Source organism: Pseudopodoces humilis, chromosome 2 (assembly GCF_049639895.1).
Source record: "Pseudopodoces humilis isolate 2021_Gansu_Grassland_sample_001 chromosome 2, ASM4963989v1, whole genome shotgun sequence".
NCBI classification, from domain to species: Eukaryota; Metazoa; Chordata; class Aves; order Passeriformes; family Paridae; genus Pseudopodoces; species Pseudopodoces humilis.
This window is the reverse complement of record NC_142201.1, coordinates 75976782-75999021: the sequence shown is the minus strand read 5'-3', so window position 1 is coordinate 75999021 and position 22240 is coordinate 75976782. Positions and strand designations below refer to the sequence as shown.

Here is a 22240-nt window from a genome sequence, read left to right as displayed (position 1 = left end):
AGAAACACACTGGTGTGAATCAGAGTCTTGCAGAGCAGTGCCATAACCAAGCAGCCTCTTACATGGACTACAGGCAGAAAAAAAATTCTACACTTGGAAAGCTCTGAAGTGGTTTAGAAATCCACAGCACATACACATCATTGCCACAAGGTGGAAGCCACTTCTCCAAAAAGAAGGTAAAGTTTGGGGTAACACTCACTGGATATGGATTTAATATACTCTACCACCCTCTATAAAATCCAGTACCATGGATTTTTTGTTTTAACATGTAGAGTAGTTGTTTGAAATATGATTATTTTGGTCTTTTCATCAAGTATGGGTCTGAGTGTAATAAATGTTTTCATAGGTCCTCATTTGGGAAAGAATAGATTTAAGTATTTCTTAGACATTTTAATATTAAGATGAGGTACCTGACTCTGTCTGTGAAAAGCAGTCTAAGATGAAAACCAAGCTGTAAGTCCACCATGGTAATATTCAGAAACTTGGTGTTTAAAATGCATATTGACTATTTGTTGTTTAGATTAAGTTTATGCTTTTACAGAGTTTGAACCTCAATCTTCCCAACAATAAAAGGAGCTTCTTAAACACCAGAATAGATTATAAGCAGACTCTCAGGAGTCTACATGCTCCCATTATTTCTTCCAAAATACTAATTGGAACAGGGCCTTTAACCTATGATTTTTACAGAACAAGGGAAAGCTCTCTATGTTGAATTCCAGAATCAAGAGTCTAGAGTCTTTCTTTTATGCTTAGTAGAGATTGACCTGAAAATTAAAAAGAACAGGGGCATGAACATATATCGCTCATATATGGTATGAATGCTAGATATAGCTAAGCTGCTGGGTATTCTAGGATGTTTTTCACTCTGATTATATCAGTATTTAAAAATTTATTTCAGAAAAAAACTATCCCAATTGATGTGTAACTGCAATTTTTTTCACTTTGATGAAAGATATCTTCTAATAAAATAATACCCTAAAGAAAATTATTTTAAAACTGCAGAAAAAAAGGCTAACTGTGGGTGGAAAGGTAAGCATTATAATATAAAAGGACGCTTTTCTTCTTCTAGATGTTCCTTAGGAATATTTTTACAGAAAAATTGACCTCGGGTTTTTATGAACTACTCCTTACATGATGACAGCCCTACCTGCTACAATTCATATCCTGAAAGGGATAGTTTTCAGATTTATTTACTTCAAACCATTTTTTTTATTTTATCTTTTCAAACTTGGACCTTTATTGCCACAGCAAATTCATAAAGCAAGTTCAGAGACATTCAAAACCTGACTTACAGGAGCAGTCTAGAGGAAATGAAAAAAAAAACATGTCCTGTGATCTATTGGGTTGTTACTCTTCATGAGAATTGGTATTATTGGCAAACACACAATTTACAAATCATGAGAAATCTGGATTACTACAGATAGAATCGAAGACCTACAGCATAACTGTAAAAGACAATCTCTGATTGCATTTAAACAGAGTAAACAAAAAAAAAGCAAACAAAAAATAAGAAACAAATGAAAAATACTTCTACTACCCTTTTAACAGCAATCTTTCCCTTTAGCTCATACATGCTTGAAGAAATATCAATGGGTTGTCTGAGAGTAATTAATAATGCCTTCATATGTCCTATAAAAATTGGACAGCTTTCCATAAATTCTCTCCATGTCATCCTGGCCCTCAGTTTTTGTCTGGGATCAGTTTATTCTCTAGAATTCATTAATAAATATACAAAAATCCCAACCAAAATTAGCATTGATGCTTGATTCTTCTGGAAGTCTGAGTTAGTCAATAGTATCACGCATAATTCTTTGGGATCTGCCCATCTAATCAGAAATCTTTGAATCTTTGACCATCTTCTCTTTTGAGAATCACAGAATGTTTTTTGTTGAGATGTACTTTTAAAGATCATATAGTTCCAGTGCTCCTGCCTCAGGGTTTTGCTCATAGTGATTTGGTCTGGAGAAAGGAGATAGCAAAGAAGTAGTAAGAAGAGCAGAGGGAGGTTTTGTAAGCAATACAGAGGGAAGTTCCCAGTAAAGATCATTGTTGGTCATTTGTGCTCTCAATCAACTCAGTAGCCATGTGGTAGATGCGAGCTCAGCTACCTCAGTGTAACTGTAACCTGGTACAGAAATCTTTGCAAAGAGATTTTTCAAAGAAAATATGGTGGAAAATCGTATTATAAATATAGAAGTGTATACAAGCAAGAGACCTTTCTTTTCTTCTTCAATCTCTATATAGAAAAATTGGTGTTGTCTTCCAAACAGAGAGAGATTTCTGTTTTGGGACCTTTGAACATTTACACAGCCTGTAGGTAAATTTCAGAATTGTCACCATTGCCCTGTGTATTCAGATTTCAAAATTTTGCAAACTCCCTTAGAAAAAGGTTTTCACTCAAAGGTCAAGCAATGTTTTGAATTACTAAGCACAAGAGAGCTGGTGTTATTTTTTTAGTCCGTACCATGTATTTTTAGAGGTTAAAGTAATAGCAGCAGCTGATATTTATTTTTTGCTGTGTTAGTGAGTGCTCATCAATAACCTAATGGCCATATCTGATTCTACAGAAAAAAGCAGGTGTTTTGGCCAAGTACCCTGCAGTGCATCTGCTGGTGTAGAATTTTCATACATTTTAGCATCAAAAACTCAAAAAAATCAAAAAGCTCAAGGTTTGGATGCAATCTTGTACATATAATTCTCTATTAACTCTAGGAACACTATGCTAGTGACTGTATTTTGTTCCTGTTTCTGTTGTTGTCATTTATAGGAAAGTTACAAATGTAACCAGACAGATTTTAATCTTTATTGTAAGTATCATCAATATACTGTGATTCTTTTAACTTCTCTGCTTTCACTATATCAGATTTTCTGATTCTCTTCATGACTTTAATATTCCCTTCTGCTCTACTCTGTTGGCAGGAATAAAGTGATTGTGAATTGCAAAGGGGAGATACACAACTGAGCCACTTTCATTTTCTTCTAAAGTCTATGTATCTTCCATAACCTAAAATTTGACAGTTTCTCTCCTGCACTTATTTATTCTCTTTCTTTTCTTGGTTCCAATGCTGTTTGGTGTCAGTCATCTATGGGAAATGTGAAAGGATAAAAAAAATGAGAGTAATATCAGAGTTTAAAATCCTGCAGGGATTTGTCTTTATATATGGTTCCACTGGCTAATAATGAGCATAAACATAAGCTACTCTCCCATTTTAAAGTTGCATTTTCTAGTCTCTGAGCTTAGGCAGAGTGAAGAAGAATTTTCAGTTTCAGAGGACCTTCTAGCTTTTTCCTTTGAAGAAATAATGGAGTTTGAAACCTTTGGATAAATGCAAATCTCATTAAACAACACAAGAAATAAATGATCTTCTTTGATTCTGCTGCCGACAGGATCAGACCACAAAGTTTATTCTCACTTTCTGCATCCCAGAAGTTGCCTGACAGAAGACAAAGAATGGAAAATGAAGAAATCCAGCATCTGTTATTCTCAAAAGAAACAGCCCTTCCCTGCTGCCACCTACCAGAGTTTTCAGAAATTCAATTTGCATTCTATGTTGACAGCTAAAAAACACAAGCATAGAAATATCTGACCCACACAGATCCCATACAACAGCAAGTATAAGTGCTTTTGCTCTTTGAGAGAGACTCTCAAAGTTGTTAAATTGGAAGAAAGGAAGCAAAAAGGTTCAGGCTTGGGAAAAATGAGAGATCCAGTTGCATGCTCTAAAATTTATGTGCTTAAATTCCCTCCCTCTAGAGGAGATTACAAAAATGTAAGCAAATGAATAATAAAATATCCTTTTTTTTGTTCGTCCCCATAGAAGGCCTTAGGGAGATAAACCTTAGGACCTAATTCTACCCATTTATACACAATGGATGAAAAATTAATTAAAAAGACATGAGGAAAAAATACATTTTAATCCTTCCAGATGTGCTTTTATGGTACTTTCCTGTAGGACAGCTCAAATGGAGTTTAAGAATCAAATATTAAAATGGTAACTGTAAAAATATAAACCTTTTTCAGACAAGAATTAAATTTTAAAAGTATATCTAGGACTGGTCTGTATGTCTGAGTAAACCAATTTAGTAATTTAAAGCACTACTTGACCTTTGAGTGAAAACCTTTTTCTAAGGGAGTTTGCAAAATTTTGAAATCTGAATAAACAGGGTGATGGTGACAATTCTGAAATTTACCTACGGGCTGTGTAAATGTTCATAGGTCCCAAACCAGAAGTATTTCTGCTTAGCAGACAACACAAATTCTAAATTACGCATATGTAAGAAACGCCTACTAGAAATATAGTTTTTTCTTGTTAAAATTAGGAGACCAAAGTGTCAGAATTATGCCCGAGGTGACTCGTGTGTACACTGTGGTAGAGGTTTTATTGTCACAGATCTGTGGACTCCCATCTGAAAACAAATAAGAGAGAGTTACATGAAGCTGACTTCCTTCAGTAATTAGATCCACAAATTCAACCTGCTTTGGAGATAAATAGAGATTGTCACTAAACTAGGAAAGATTTTATTGTGCTATTGTGCAGTTGAATTTCCCTTATGCTTCATTAGAAGTTATTGTAACTTTCTCATCTCAAACTACTTTGCATCAAAACTGGGTAGAAACACTTTGGCTCTAGAAATCATGTTCCTGGAAATGTGTCCCAAAATATGCCTTCCCTACTTGTGACTGATAGCTCTTGTCTGACTCTGTGCTACACCAGCTGAAATTTCCCAGAATAACAGTTCTCTAGACTTTATTATTTCAAAGTAAGAGAAATTTCAGGTAAGCAGAGATTTTTCTCTATGATGATTGGCATTCATTGTCGTTTAGGTATGCAAAACCATAGATGGGAATATAAAACCCTCAGAATGCAAATTCTCTCGAAATGACAAAGGCTTAGTGATTCACTATCTTTTCTTTATTGAGAGGATTTTGAAATGAAAGCTATAACCTCAGGCTTCAAAACAGACACACTAACTGTGTTTACAGTAAAGTTCCATATACCAAATAGATGATTTAAAAGAAATCTTTCTGTTCAGTGTTATTCATACTTAAAAATTTACTTATATGACAGCAGTAAATAAGGTTATATTGGAGAGAACTATTATAAATTCTCTTGGAAAGATATCTACATTTTAGTCAATCTTGACTGATTTCCAAATCTTCTTTATTTAAAAAATCCAGTTTTATTCCATGTCTATATATTCAAAACTACTTTTGAAATGGAAATCAGCTATAAATCCAAAACAATTCAAGACCTGATAAGTCTTTTCTTACTGTTGCCCATGTGTACTCCTGTAAGTCCTTGACAAAATAATGTTACTTTGAAATGTAATTCTGACTGCTTTAGAAAAGTCCTCTGTGGTGACTTCTAAAATCAACTGTGTTTATTTTTTCCTGCTGTATTTTACATTTTCATTGCTTATTCACTTGATGTACATATAGGGGCCAAGTGTGTCTGTCATGCTGTTTCAGTGCTGGCCAACTGCAGTAAATTTACATCTGTTACAGTGCCAATGCTTACAGATGATTTATTTTTCACACAGTTTTTTCTAATGCATTTGTAGGTTTTATTAGAATTCTGCATGAAAATTTGTAATACTTTTATCTGCTTGGTTAATTTTATTGTTAGACCTTTTGTTGCTGTCAGTAATAAGAAAACATGCTTTTGTTCCAATTTCATAAATATCTCATCATGTATTTCTTCTTTTTAATTCCTAATTCTTCAGGATGACTTTATTGAAACATGAGGCAAAGAACTCATGATGATTTCTTTGGAGCTCTAAAAAGTCATTGACTAGTCTACAAAGAGGTGTGTGGCTGCCCACTGCTGGATGGAATGATGTCACAGGGCATTTCCTTGGGCTGCAATATGATATTATCATATCATTTTGAATGTGGCTCTTCATTTGAGCATGCACACCTCCGTTCTCCTTAAAATGAGAATTTTCTCTTAAAAATAAGAAAATATTCTTATTTTTAGAATAAAATTGTGAAGTTTCTCAGTAATGTTGGTATTATTACTTGTATGTATAATATGTAAAGCAGTTATAATCTGCCAACTTTGTTATATGTAACACATAATATTTTCCCTCTTGTATGTTAACCATTATTCTTAGTCACTACAAATCCATATACCTTGTCCAGTTTGCTCAAATATGCTAAACTTTTTATAATAGATATATGCAGGAATAATAATTACAAATTACCATAAATATATATGGCACCTATATGCTATTGATATTTTTGACACCTATAAAATGGATCCTTTGATTTTCGAAAATTTATTGAAAATGCAACATTATTGAAAATAGCCATACATCCATAAAACCTGTTTCTGAACTTAAAAATTAAAATCGTCATTTCTAAAGTTTAGGAAACCACCAGCTATCTGTTTATTAAACTGCATTTGTCACTTTTTCTGTGTGACAAAACAGTTGTATTAGGAAATTATATTAGTGCTCCAATTACTATCTTGAAATAATTCACTCTTGGAGATCATCTGTACAGCCTCTCTTTTTCTTCATTGTGATGGACTGTGTGAACAGCTCAAGTCTGTGTTCTTCAAGGAGCTGCTAGTCTGTCTTAGTGGCTGCATCCTTTTGATGGCTTTCCTTGGAATTTGCGAACACTTCACTGAGGGTGCCAGGGTCACCCCCAGAACAGGTTTTCAGTTGGAAATGCCCACAAGCCAGCACCAGATCCTGTGGTTAAAACCAACGAGTGTGAATAAAGAAGAATCAAGAATCACATGGAGAGACTGTGGGATGTTCATAGCATGCAGATGTTCCTGTGTTACAGATTTTACCTATGAGAATACAAATCCCTGCACAGTGCACTCTATTTATTTCATTGCAAATCCTGGAACAGTTTTTGATGTTTTAAAGGCTTTATGTCTTTCCTCTCTATTGGTACATGTCAGACAAGAGGACGAGACATGTTTTGGCATGTACATTTGCATGGCGCTGCTGTTTCCATGCAGGAGGATGGCAGAACTATGTCCATCATAACAGGGTGGGGATTTTCTAATTTTATTTTATTATTTTCAAAAACAGTTCAGATGTGACATAAAATACTACCTCCTTAACAATCTGTGGATCTAGGTGCCACTTTGTAGTGGTTTAGATTTGCTAATTTAGTTTTCCTGGCCAACGCACCAAATAAATGTCATGGTTTTAAAGCAGTAACTAAAATAATTACTAGAAAACTTACTTATTTCTTGCTGTGAGATATGGATTAGAACAAGAGCAAAACAGGTTTAAAACTTAAAAGGAATAAAGGAAGTTTATTAACAAAACTACAAGAATAAGAACACTAGAATAAACCTCCAGAAAACCCTTTTATCCCCCACTACCTAACCATTCCCTTGCTCACATGACAACGTAGAGACAAAAAACTTTGGAACTTTGGTGTTTAAAACAGTCCCAATTCCTGCTAGAGTCTTTTCATCAGTCTTTGTAGAGAAACAGAAGTCTTCTTCTGCTAATCTATGGAGTTTCTCACAAGAAAGCTATTTCTGTTATAGCTTTCTATTTTTCTGAAGCCAGCTGCCCGGAAATCTGCCATCAGTTCACTCCTCCCATTTCACATCACTGTGAGGTGTGCATGGGTCATGAGTCTAGGGATGTAATTTTTAAGGATGAGTTATTCAAAGGCATAAGTTCTCTTCATCTGTCTCTGTGAGCTTCTCTGGAAACAGTTTTCTCATTGCTTCTCAAGGCCTCAAATCTTCAACTATTACTTCACCTCTCTCTGTTCCAGCACCTCACTGTATCACAATTACTCTGCCTTTTGCTCAAAATCCACACTTTGAACACTCCATTCCTCTCAATATACTCTGTCATGAATTAAAGGAGTTTTTTTTCAGAACACTATTGTCCATCTCCATAGCTTTAAAAGAAAAATATTTCAGCTTATAAAGCATCTCTTTATTCTCTCTTCCCCATCTAAAACTTAACTCTTTTCTTCACTGTCTTTGATGATTTTATGATGTCTTCTTCATGTTGATTGTCTCTCTGGGAAAAAGGAGTAATCTGTACGTTTTATCCAGGTAGTAAAAGAATTAAAGACTTAGAAAAGCTGCAGATGTTCATAGTGTCAGGTTTCAGTCCAGCAGCAGAAACTACAAACCAAGCCAGGCCGGCCGGCTCCGTTTCTCTCCCCCCGCCCTCTGCGGCCTTGTCCGGCCTGGAAGTGGGGGGGAGGAGGCCGAGACAGAGCCTTATTACCTCGTCAGAAACAAGAAACCAAAGAGAGCAAGACACCTCTGGCTTTACATCTTAAGGTGGTGTTCACAAGTTGATCTCACTTTTCAATGTCAAAACTGCTGTCAATTCTTAGAAATGACCGATAATTGGTCAGGAGAAAAGACTCCCATCAGTCCCCAGCAACTTCAACTTCCTTAGCTCCCAAAGCTATCTTAAAGGTAAAGTCACCCTATGACACACTTTTCATATTAAAAAATTCTTGGCAACTTTTTTTGCAAGAGTATTTGTTCAGAGAATGAATTTCACTCCGTATGTGTAAGAGTTGTTTAATTGCTAGCAATAGTTGTTTACATTGACAGTACATCCAGTGATTAAATCACAGGATTCCTGAGGGAAGACTGAGACACAGAAAGGTCTCAAAGATGCAAGCCAGGGTAGAGAGTGCACTGTAAAATATTTAGCAAACATTAGAGCAAACCACAAAGAGCTACAGGAGGAGCCAAGGGTGGGGCAGAATATATTATCTGCCTCAAAAAAAAAAAAAAAAGCTTTTAACCTGGAGATAGATGTTTTAAAGGGGATGAAACGCTGTGTTTCCAATGGACATATAAACACACCAAAAATACGTAAGGATGTGTATCCTAGGGAACAGAAACACTTATATTTGTGTTTTCTATACACTATACATTGTTTCCTTTGCTAAATGATGGATTGCTTAATGGATTATTAGGATTTTGACTGCTTGAGGATGGTATTAATAAATCAGTCAAGTTATTTTATATTTTATAATTACATTTTACATTAAAATAGTCAGTTACAAATATCTTCTTTGTTGTGGATTAATCTATTGTTTTCCCCCTAACACTGATATGCACATCATTGTAGAAAGGAAGAGATATAAATAAGGATTTCTTTCCATCTGATTATTTTAATTGATTTGTGCTAGAATAGTTGACCTTTAGTACTGGTCTCCCCCTTCACATTCAGAATTGACAGCTCACTCTGATGATCATCAGCCACTGGGAAAATAAGTTAAGATTTCAATTAAAAGCATGCAGCGTAGGCTAATCTATGGATCTCACATTAGTAATGCTCTGTGCTTCCCCACTAGAGAATACGTATCATGTTTGGACTGAAAAATATAATCTGGAAAGCACCTGAAGAAGTACTAGAGTGAAATATATCTAAAAGTTGACAAACCAAACCGACATGGGAGTCAGTGCACGTGTTCATACATATTAACAAATTACACCAAGTCAATAGCACCCCTCTTTCAGGTCAAAGATCACAAGGTATTTAAAATAAGCTAATCCTTACACAGTATTTCTTGGGTGGCATGGAAGTAATGATGTCCTCGGCTACCTACATTGTTTGCTTTCAGGAAAAGTTGGCCTAAAACTCCTTTTTATTAGACAAACAGTCAGAAATAATCCATGTGTTGGTAAAATGCCAGACAAACCTGTGGTCTTTGGGAGTCCAAAAACCAGAAGTAATAAATGTTGATATAGATGGAATATGCTAATTAATAAGAGTCTGTTGCTATTCTTTTGAGTTAAATTTTCCTTCAATATGAACATTAAAAGAGTCTTCAAAGTGTTTTTATATTTTTTACTTCCAAAAAGCACTTTTCATTACATGACTTCAGTGAATTTCAAAAAACGGTGCAAAGTACTCACTGAACATAATGCCTGTGTTTGAAGCCTATGCTATGGCACAAAACACACCCTAACTCATTTTATTCTGTATATTATATTAGCGTGCTTTAAAAGAGACACCATTAAGTGTTTCAATAGAAAAAAATATAACAATAAACCCAAGCACTTTTCTCTGTTCAAAACCACTTTACTTTGGACAAATGTTGTTCCATAATTGGAATATATTATTAGTTTTATTATTTGTATTACTGCAGTCGGAAGCATTCTTTAGCGGAAGGTGTTCTGTATTAAAGTACATTTTGGTTGCTCTGGTGTATGTCATATGTTGGATGCAAAGTGGGAATAATTGGGCATATATTGAGTAATCTATTTGTTGAATTATGAGTATGGAGTGGAAGTAAGATGAAAAATAGATTGTTTTTTTGAGTAGGAAAGGAAGTAATGACTAACTCTACAAAACCATCTTTATATTAATCAAAATAATTCCTCATAAAAATTCATGACATTTAAATTAGCTGTAACAGTATAATATTCCAAAGATGTTGATTCAATTGCTAATAGCCGCAGGAAATATTCTTTACTATCTCTCAGTCAATGATTTAAGTCTTCAAATCACTTCCTCTGTTATTTTAAAGGAAAACAAAATATATCCCTAATTATTTTTCCCATGTCTGTCTATGATAGTCTATGTTCTTAAACTTGGTGCCTTGTATGACCAGATTTCTAAGAAAAAGACAAATTCTATAAAGTGAGAGGCTATTGCAGATTTTCAAGTTAAATTATCATGTATCTTCCTTGAACAGCAGACTACTGAAAAGTTCAAGAGAACAATTTTTGGATTGAATGTTTACTTATTTTTGCCAAAGACTTGGCAAAAATCTTTTTTCTCCAAAGAAAGACCACCTTACATACATAACTTTTCCCTCTTTCTCCTGCTATCATATCTGTGGTGAAAAGGGCTGATGAAGGTCACCAACATAATTTCCTTGAGAACATCCAGCTTCTAAGTCATGCCCTACTGCTTCATTGGAAAATAATTCCAATTTCTTGATTTTTTCATTTCCTTGCAGAAGAACCAAATATTTTGAGCAGAAAAGACACATATCAAGCTTGATTGATTTATGATGAGAGAACTAGATAAAAGGAGGCTCTGGGTGGACCTTATCACTCCCTACAACCACCTGAAAGGAGGTTGTAGCAAAATCAGATTCGGCCACTTCTCCCAGGCAACTAGTGACAGGACAAGAGGACATAACCACAGACTGCATCAGAGAATGTTCAGACTGGACATCATGAAGAATTTCTTTACTGGAAGGGAGGTTAAACACTGGCAAGGGTTGCCCAGGGAGGCAGTGGAATCACTGTCACTAGAGGTGACTAGATACAGAACTCAGTGCAGTGGTCTAGTTGCTTTGTGATAAGTCAAATGTTGGACTTGGTGATCTTGGAGATCTTTTCCAACAATTATGATTCTATAATTCTAAGACTAAGACAACTGACATCTGAGAAATCAAAATGTTGACATCTTAGCTATTCATCTTACTTTCCTTTACATTCTGTGGCCAGAAGTAGCTGTTTATCGAGATTGCCTGTCCTATCACAAGCCATTTTCCTCTTCCTTTCCTGTAAAATGAGCCCAGCCTCATTACCTTATGTGTGGGCATCCAGAATCCAAATATTTAAAATGAGGCCTCCAATGAAGGTTTCCCTCTCATGGTTTGTTCGATTTTGATGATTTTGACAATGCAATGTCAATAGACAATGCAATGATTGCATTGTCTACTGCTTTGAGTGATAAGTGGGATACAATAGCAACTTCAGAATAAAATCTCTCTCAGATAAACTAAACCACCATAGTGGGAAATACACAGAGAAGGATCAGATAAACTAACCAGTTCCTGAGAAATCTACTGGCTTCCACTTAGTTCTGGGGTGTTCTTGTGTGTGGCTTGCTTGGTTGGCTTTTGGCTGAAGCTTTTTTTGTGTATGTTTTGTTGTTTTGCTAGGTCTGCTTTTTTTGGTTTTGGTTTTTTTTTTTGTTACAGTTAATATAATTTTATCAGAAAAGTATTACTTGATCACATTTTGCTGTGTTTTAGTAGTGATCCTTGTTCTCATAGGAGATGATCTGGATGGATACCTTATCAACACGGCTTCCTGCTATTCTTGCATCTCTCTCCAGGTTATTGCCCAGCTACATGCCATTGAGCAGTCTAAGAGGAAACAAATGTGCCTGCAGAGAACAGGGCAGAAAGTATATTTCTGTTTAAAGACCTGAGCAACACTGATACAATCCAGTTTACAGAATTAATGCACATATTTCCATAAGCTTAGAAGACTGAACACTTCCATTGAAACGATGTAATTAAAAGTTACAATGAAAAAAATGGGTTATCATTCTTAGTGACATTTGATTAAACATGCTAGCTCACAAAAATACACAAATGAAGGTCACATTTGCAAGTATTATAAGACAGTCTACATTTTAATTAGATAGTTGAGAAATGTCAATGAGTTAGTAACTGACCAGGAGTCACTTATAGAAAAAAAAGGAATAAAGGAAAACAAAACATCACACCAAAAATCTGAATCCTCTAGTCTCTATAAAGTTCAAATATTACAAAGACAGTTTTCAAAGAAATTTTGGGGTTGAGTCAATGAATTTGCCTTGTCATTTTTCTCTGTTTAAAGAAAGAATGTATTTTAGTCAAATTACTGTGTACCATTGTTTGAGCTTTTTTTTTAGCTATGTTGTACCGTTTAAAACAAAATATAAAATATAAGAGTAGCACTTATTGTTTATATTTGTATCCATTGACTGTACCCAAGGAACTTGTGTAAACATTTGCTGTCTTGCCTTTCCCTCAGAGTCAGCTTTGTTCTCCCACAACAGCACACATGAAATAAAGTTGAATTTAACGTAACATAGATATTACAAATTACAGGAATAAAATTCTTTCACATTACCTTGTAATTAATATTTTTTGTTTTTTTCTAAAAGCAAAAATAACCCCTCAGTAATCAGTGGAAGACAGGTTCTCTATTACCTATGGCATTGTTGTTTTCCTTTTTTTCTTGAATCTTACCAACGTTACTGAAGAACACTGTGTGCTGGAAATAAAGGAGATGCATGAGTAATTTATTGAGTTGATACAGATTCACTAAAAAATTACCAAAATTATTTCATATCAGTTTGCTGTTGGTAATCCATTAAAAAAATATGCACCAGAAATTAAAAAAAAATAGTCTTTCTTAAAAGTGTCATACCACTGTTAAAATGACTACAAATCTGGTAGTTCTAGTTCAAAGAAATATGAAGGCTAACCCAAATCACTGATTTTATTGTGCCTGGTTTCTAGCTGCTTGGTATCCTTACCATTTGGACCTATATCTTCCTTATCTGTGTCTTCTTGCAGATGAAGGAACTTTTGGAGGTTTCATCCCAGACTTTTAATTTATTTCTCAGAATGAGGCTAGGGAAAACAATTTCATTGTGAAGTTCAAGTACAACAGCATTTTGAGAAGTACCCATAGTAGTTTCGATGAAATTTCTCAAGGATTTTTAGGGTAGACTGGTAAAGTGAAAAAGCATATTAGAGAGTAATATCTATTCTCCAGCAGTTTAACTATGTACTTAAATAATGGAATATATAAATTTATTCTCCCAAATCTCAGAAGTCTAATCCAAACCAAATTAAAGGAATAATTTTTACTGTAAATAGTACTCCAATAAAAATATATTCTAATTAAGCCACTGTAACTAGGCAGTTCAGAAGTCTAAATCTCTGAAGGTGAATGCTCGAATTAGGAAGTAGGTTTTGTTTCCAGATCAGAGTGTTTTCTGCTGTAGTTGTCAGTAACGATCACAGGCTACAGACTTACAGTAAACAAACAAGAAATATTTCCTTATGTATAATTTATTAACCATTTCCAGTTATGTTTTACAAGAGAAACTTTACTCAGATACAGCGTACCTGTGAGCATAAAACAGCAACTGTAGTCAGGGTGAAATTTCACATTGATCGCTAATCCCAGCCAAACATAGCAATTATACCATAGAAGGTCAGAAAACAGATTACATAACACTATCATTACTTCAGGACCTTTTTGCTATGTCAAGTGACTTTTGTATACTTTCCTTCTCTTTCTTCCCATGGTACTTTTCATTCATGCCACCTGAGTTCTAGTTGATTCTTTCGTTCTTTCAAACCCTGAAAAGACCACTGCAGAAGTAGTGTTCCCCACTCTGACAAATAATAAGGAATTATAAAATTATTTTTTTTCTTTTTAAGTGGGAGAAGGATTGCAGCCTTCCTAGCTTGATGAGGCAGCACAGAAAAACTTCATTTCACAAAACTGTCTGCACAAATTAATTTGGCAAAAAGAAGTTGCCAGAACTATTTCAGTGTTGTTGAATCCTATTTACTAGAGTGGCTCATTGTGTTACATACACAAAAAACAGGGGAGTCATAGCCTAAAAATGACAAATATTACATGTTATGCCAATGTGAAAAGTATGTCCGGTTTTTAAGTATTTATCACCAGCAGAGATGACAGAACAGTGATGTTTTTTTCTTCCAGCCACTTCCAATTATCCTGCAAAAGATCTGTTCCTTCATAGGCACTGGATGTACAGTCTGGATCCCTTTGCTCACCTCTGTGAATATATTTTTGAATGCTCTTCTCACCTCCTTAATACTGTTGCATTTTCAAGACAACTGATTTCATTACTTCTGCTTGCTTTGTTCCTGCAGGTCCTGAGTTATAGGTTTTAATCTATTATAATGTAATTTATTTCCTTTATATTTGGTACTATACAGGGACAGAAAACTTGGGCGCTATTCTTTATTTGTAAACACCGACATTTTAAATCGATACAGAAAAGGAAAAAAGGGAACTTAATGAGGCAGCAGAGGTGACTAGTGTATATATGTTTTTGGAAAGGCATTATGAATACAGGTACTCTTGGCCCATTTAGCTAACCTGCTTGATTAGCAGAGTAGTTGAATTGAGAAGCATATTTAGTTTCAGTCAGTGTTTCTGCATTGCACATACAAAGTGAAGGAAAGATGGTGGCCTGGCAGACACTTTTCCACTATGAGATAGAAATATAGAGTCATAGAAATAAAATTAAAAACTTTGAAAACTGATGTTTCCATAAGAAAAAAATTTAATAACCACCTGATTTTTATATTGTGGTGAAGCTGCAGGGAAATTTTCTTAGCGCTCTGTGCTGCTACACGATTATTTTCAGAAGCTGAGTCTCTCATCAAGCCTGGGATATTTCTGTCTCTCCTTTTATGGATAAAACTTTTCTACTGCTTAACTAAACATTCTTTTGCAAAGTGACAGATTTTGTCTCTATTCAGTGTTCACTTCTTAGTTTTTTTATTTTTTTCCAGAATATTCAGAAGCTGTTCCTGGTCTCCCCACATCATATGCTGCTATCCTAAGAATCAAATCTGGTAGTTCATCTTTAGCCTCATTTAATTCAAAGAACAGACCACGATTAAGCAGTCCTTCATTAGGAAGCGTGTCTTCACCAGGCTGGAGAGGAGCTGCACAACATTATCACTCCCCAACAAACCTCTACCACTTTTCAGAGACCTTCAAACATGATGGTAAGTGCAGCTTCCCCCTATAAAACTTGGAAACATTTTTCAAAATCAGTACATTTTTGTCAGCTTACTTCAGTATTTCTCAGACATAACTTTGAATTTTATTAAATGTCACAAGGTGGAAATGAGCTGCTTTCCTTTAGGTTCTTCAGAACAGCCTTAAAGTCACCAGTTAAAATATCCTTTCTTAAAGATCCCTATGCAAAATGGTTTTATGCAGGTGTTGCTACATGAAAATAGCAAACCAGTGATTTAAAATTCCATTACAGCACAATTTCACCTAGTAGCAAAATGTAAGCCACTTTTTATAAATATTTTTTTTTACCCTTTGATTTTTTTTCATTTAATCATGAATGTTAAAAATATAAATTAAACATGAAGAGTAAATCTTATAAAACTACTTTTTCTCTAAATTATCTGTTCTGTAGAATAGATTCTGTATTCTATTCTGTAGTCAACTCTGTCATGCATGTACTTATGTGCATGCTTGGATAGTGTTTCTGGTGTGATATGGTATCATTCACCTCTAAATGAATAATTCATAGTAAAAATACATATTTTCCCATGTTTGGTTGCATTTTAAAAAGCCACATTTCTAATAGCACTTCTTTAGTGACAGTGATTACCTGAATTGCAGTCAAAAAAGAAAGCCAGAAAGAAAGATAGAAAGAAAGAAAGGAAGGCAAATGAAGGAGATATTAGGGGATACATAAGCATATTAGTCTAAGGATATAAAAGAGGAAAGAATTGTGACTAAAAACTTGCAGTTCAATGAAATTCACACAATATCTTGAGTGTGATAACAGGTTACTTCTCTCAGCAAAGTCTTTTTTCCCCTGGAAAATGCCTTACATGTATTGAAAGTTAATGGTGTATACATATGGTTTGTGTAGAAAAATGGCTTATATATACAAACATAAATATGTTCCCTGAATAAATTTTGATCTAGAAAATAAACTATTTGATCCTGTCAGCAGATAAATTCTGTTTGATACCATTTCTGGAATAGGGGAATGTTTCTACATTTGTCCTTCCACTGCAACACTCTTTTAAGCAGTGACTAGAGTGAGCTCTGTTTTTGCCCATCCACCAGACACTGATAACTCCTCCCTGACAACTTTAAAAGAGCAGGTTAAAATTAATGTCTATTAGAACTACAGTCTGTTATGCTGATCTTCTACAGCACAAATATCTAAAGACTAAAGGAGAAAGCAAAACATACAGACTAATTGAATAATACAGTACAAGCTGGAACTAGAAATCCTGGACATCTCCAGAAAGCACGGCAAGATTATACCTCAGGGATGATCATCATACCACAGATACGATCTATGATTGAGGTCAGCAATCATGGCTCTTCTCAAAACACTGAGGCCACACTGCAGCACAGCAGCTGAGATTCATCAGTTTTTCAAGAGAAGGTGAAAAACCACTGACTGGAGACAAAATTGTAAAAGGGCCATACCTCATAAGGCCTAAAGAACAGAGTATTTGACCAAGAGGAGGGGAACACCACTCTTCTAAAGACTACATAAATAGCCCTAGGAGATGTATTTCACTTACAACTTTTGGTGTATCTAGCTGTGTCTACACAGCTGTAGAAACAGGTTAATCTGAGTCACCTGATAATGTTTTAAAAGCCCTTGATTATCTGAAGTGCCTGCATAGCACAAACATAGGTATGACATTGTATTTAGAAGAGATCAGCACATGACCAAGTAAGATAATCTGCATCATCTAAGAGGACTTGAACACGTTTGTTATGGCAGCTGAATGTTACTTGTTTCTAAACCTCGCCCCGTTCTGTTAATAACTTGATGCCTGCATAAATATCTTTGATATTTAGAAACAGAGAATAAGTGTGTGTTTCAACTATCTGTCATTACGCTTATATATATTACTAAATTTCTTGATTTTGATTTGGCCTGAAAGTATTTTTTGAGGGTTTTTTTTTTAATTTCCATTTTTACAGGTCTTGAAGTAAAGATATTCTAGTTAGCATCCTATAACTGCTATGTGATGATAGAGTTAAGTGGCCATGTTTACCAGCCAAGGCTTCCTAAATTATGAAATACTACAGCATCCTGTGGTAATGAGACTCCACTGCTTCAAATGAGAGGACATTTTTAAGAGGAGAGAAAACATATTTATATTATTATAATGGAGAATTTTCATAATTCAAATGTCTTATATATTCCATAAATTCAGGAGTGAAGTTTGCCATAAAAAATACCCAAAAATACTTCTATTAGCTGCTGAATTATACCAGTTCTCAAGCGACTTCTCAAATGATTTCCCAGCAGACATGCTCAAACACCTGACATGGCTTGTAATAAAGTCCTTTTATACTGACTTGATGTTATTTCATTTGCACTTTCAATTCAACATGTGTTTCCTGATATCTTAAATTAAAAGAATTATGCTCACTGCTGACTTTAAACTATTTGGAATTATTTAGCATAAACATGCAGCTAAGGCAATGTGGTGCTTCTCTTCAAACTATGTATCAATGTGTAAAGTCAGGACTAAAAAATGTGAATAGAAAGTATGAATTATTCATTAAATACTCTTGAAGAATCATAAAACTGCAAACTCTTATATTTTCCTACTGTTCCAAAAACTTTTGGAATTGCTGCAGTAAAGATAATTGAACTTAACCTTGAATAGGGCATCTCTTTGTCCTTTCATCTTTGGTTAGACACATTTTACAAGAAAATTAAGAACAGTCTGTGTCACTACTGAAAGTGTTTAAATCAATGAACCCCAAGATATGCAAGATCCAAATCTAATTTTCGTAAAATTACAGTCCCTGTTTCCCCACCATCTGTCAGATTCAGCACTTATCAGTCTGAATTATAGACACAAACTACTAATTTTTTCCATTGCTAAAAACATTTGATAACATTGATTCATATGTGGTTTAGATATTATAAGCTAAATTTACAACAGATTTATTTGTTTCAGACCACAGAACAAACATTTTCAAGCAACAGTAAAGTCTTGTATCATCTTGCTTAATAAGCAAATAAACATGTTTCAGAAAAGATAAATCTGAAAATATGAGAAAATAATGTAATCTTTACAGTATAAACTTAATAATGAATGTACTGTACAATGTTCCACCTTGCAGCACACTTAAATCAATGTACATACCTTGAGGCACATGTATCAACCTCAGCTTCTCTCAAAGTTTCTCAGCTTTTAAGTTGACTGAAATGCAGTTTAAAAATTAAAATGTTTTTTAGAAATATATGTTGCAAATATACATGTATGTATATGTGTATATATATATATATACACGTGTCTGTGTCTCTGCTTCTAAATATGCAATATAATTATTGTAAATTTCAGCCACCTTTGTTATTTTAAAATATGTTACACAGGGATTTAACAATCGGAACGTATCTTGCCTTGATAAATCTGTGGGCTTATTTTTTATTATATTAAAGTAAATTTTGAAAATATGTAATATTTTGGCATATGATAGTGATATTAAAATGAATAGTATTTTTCTTATTTCTTAGGAGTAAAAGTGAAAGATTATATCATAGGACCTACTTGTAAAATAAATATTAACACTGAAGTTAAATTTTTTCTCTCAGTATTTAAACAAAAAACAAAATAGCTTCTAGCTTTTATCCAAGCAAAGCACTAAGTTTCCATTTAAATCAGTGTGAATATACATCTAAAATATTTCTGAATTACAGAACAGGTTAAGCAGTCTTGTTCCATGATAACAAAGGTAATCAGATGATCCTTTGGAGTCATCACCTGAAGTTCATACAACAAGCATAACCTGTAAACCAAAAAAGGGAAGAAATTCAAAATCAAGTTTGATAGAGAATAGTGTCATAGTGTGATCCACCTATAGCAAAAAGAATCTTTCAGTTTGTAGGACCAATCTGAAATGAAACAACTTTGTTTAATTTTAATTACGTCTTCTTACATGCAGATTTCAGCAGCATATATGGCCTTATGAACAACAATTTATTCAACCTTCTTAATGTGTCTTGAACACATTAATACCTATATCACTGGGATGTAGTTTGGTCTGTGTTGTGTCAAGTAAGTGCTTTTCTGGATAGATACATTTCTCTGTATAGGGAGTACAATCATCTGTATTCTAGGATGGAACATCTGTTAGTGATCCCTCATTTTAGGCTGCTTTAGAACTTCCATCATTTTACATTCCTTGTGTAGCTTTTCATTAGGAAATTCTTCCATCTCTACAAGGGTTCAAGAAGTCTTGGAATCATGGGGGTGGAAAATAGAGCAATAGGAAAACATTCTTCCTGGTCCTGTAAAAAGTGCTTCCAGAGGGACATGAGCAGAGAAAGGGGAGAAGACCTGAAGGAATACTTCCTTCCTCCATATACAAAGGCTGCCTGAGCGTATCCCCTCACATAATGTGTCTGCTGCTTCTTCCCACCAGTAGCCCAGACTGAGAAGTTGGATCCATGATTGATTAGGCCAGTTATGCATCTTGGAGGGCACTCATGTAGGAAAACCTTTATAGTAACCTCATTTCTTTTCTTCTATAGAAGTACAGCACTTAGAATTATGAGACACTAAAAGTAATAGTGCCAGTGCAGCTCCAATTTTTGAGGAGTTTGAACAGGGTCATGTTTCTTTCCTGCCCACCTCTGTGTTCCTATGGTTCCAGGAATTAATTCATTTTCTCAGTGTATTAATTGACCAGAATTTTATCAAAATTGGTGACAAGAAAACAACTTTTGAGGAATTACACTATTTCAGTTGCTACACTATTTAAAGTACAGGAAACTTCATCCTCATATGCAGCTTATTGTTATGATATCTCCATTGCTTGGCAAGAAGAACTAAACATCTGATTTTTTTTATTTTTCTCATCAGTAACTGAGGGAGAGAATGAAAGTATGAAAGAGTGTCTGTAGATAAGAGAGAGAAACCACATTTTGTCTACTGTCTGATTCGCCAGATACTGATTCCAGTTTACATTCCCATGAGGATTAAAATACTTGGTACTAAGAAGTCACATGTTCCAGAAAATTTAAGTGCAGAAGTGCTGTAAGGAGAATGCTGGCACTCAAAGAATATAGAAGCACTGCTCTGAAGCATATTCAAGAATTTAAAAGGGATTTTTTTCTTGTATTTTGAATGTTTTCCATATCCTTGCCTTTCTGGATGACACCAGTTTAAATAGTAAATCCTAATGAAAGCATTTAGTGCTTTTAATTGCCCAGGTTGAAAATGGCAACTTAAAACTTTTTAAGGGGACCACAAACTAGCTGTTGCAGTGCTGGTTCCAGTGAACACCTGTATTCCCAAGACCCTCTGGTAAATCACTGTTCTTAAATAAGATAGCACTTAAAGCAACCAGTTTTCTGTATCTTATGTAGTAAAAATCTCCATGAGGAACAGAAATATTTCCCTTGAGAAATCATAATAGTAAATTGAAATATATGCATGCTAACATGTATGTTGAAAATTCATTAATTTTATGTTCTTAAGAAGTTAAAGAGAAAAAAAAAAGGTGTGGAGCTCAAATCCTGCCATGCACACTCACAAAGGACTATCCTGTTTAAGAGCATTGGTCACGGCTAGAAAATGGGTGTAAAGAAACCTGATGCCTTTGGACTCCTGAAGGCATCAGAAAACATACATAACTATAAGAGACTCTGTGTGTGTGTGTGTGTGTGTGTGTGTGTGTGTGTGTGTGTGTGTAAACATATAGCTTATATATCCATATGTACAAAGATATATACAAAAATATAATAAGAAACTGAGGGCAATAAGAATAAGGCCAGGGATATTTCCCCAGCAAGACCACACAATGCAGAAGAGCCAGCCAATGGTTCATGAATCAGAAAATTTTAATTCAAGGTCACACAGAGGGGTTGGGTTGCTCCCCTCTCTGTGGCTCAAGGGGAGTCTGCAGCTGTCTGTGGGACCATGGTGTCCAAAGGTGCTTCCTTGTCCTAAGGTCTATGGCTGAGTCAAAAGCTACAGAAATCTCTGTCTGAGTGGCTTTGGGAGAGGATAAGAGTGTGCCATGTTCTGGTCCTGCACCTACCCTTGCATCTTTTTCTTTCTTTCCAGCAGTCATAGACTGTGATACTATATTTTGTCTACAGAGTCCCTCCTAGGGAGAAGATAAAAATCATTAATCTTCATTAATATACACTCTATCCATATGCCTACTAGCTCCATGAAATAACACTTAAATCTAAAGCCATGATTTAGATTTGTTATCCTTAATTAATTCTTGTTTTTTCTAAACTCTAGCTCAATGTCAGTTCTGTTTATTTACACCTACATTCATTAGTATTTTCTTTTGTGCAATGCCAGAAGCAGGTGACCAAATTATAAGAAACAATCCACACACTGTATTTGTACCAACACTCCTTTGAAATAAGTTTTGCAAGCTGAATCCATTTCCCCCATGGCATTTTAAGATGTGTTTCTCAAAATTTATTACTGGATTTTATTATTTATTTTATTATTATATTTTATCATTATATTTTATTATTTTATTATATTATTAAATAATATTATTATTGTTTAAACTTCAATAATATCAGCACACATCAGAAATCACTTATTGTGATTGCTTAATTTGTGGTTTTATTTTTTTAAATAATGCAGATATTTGTGCAAGAACACACATTTCTGCCAATAAACCCAAGCAAAACAATGTACCTACACAGTAATATAAATATGCAAAACAGAAATCCACACTCCTTTACACAGTCATACAAGCAGGGCTAATAAACTGGAAAATTATGG

General features: G+C 34.6%; 1 protein-coding gene across 2 annotated transcripts in view; it reads left to right on the top strand.

Moving 5' to 3' along the window:
• The window catches only part of CNTN5 (contactin 5), a 603304-nt gene that overhangs the window by 352746 nt on the left and 228318 nt on the right, over nucleotides 1-22240 (top strand). For both annotated transcript variants that reach the window (XM_088051481.1, XM_088051480.1), the window contains exon 4: nucleotides 15260-15478. In XM_088051481.1, coding sequence (XP_087907607.1) covers nucleotides 15260-15478 — 219 coding nt within the window. The remainder of the gene's footprint in view (nucleotides 1-15259; nucleotides 15479-22240) is intronic.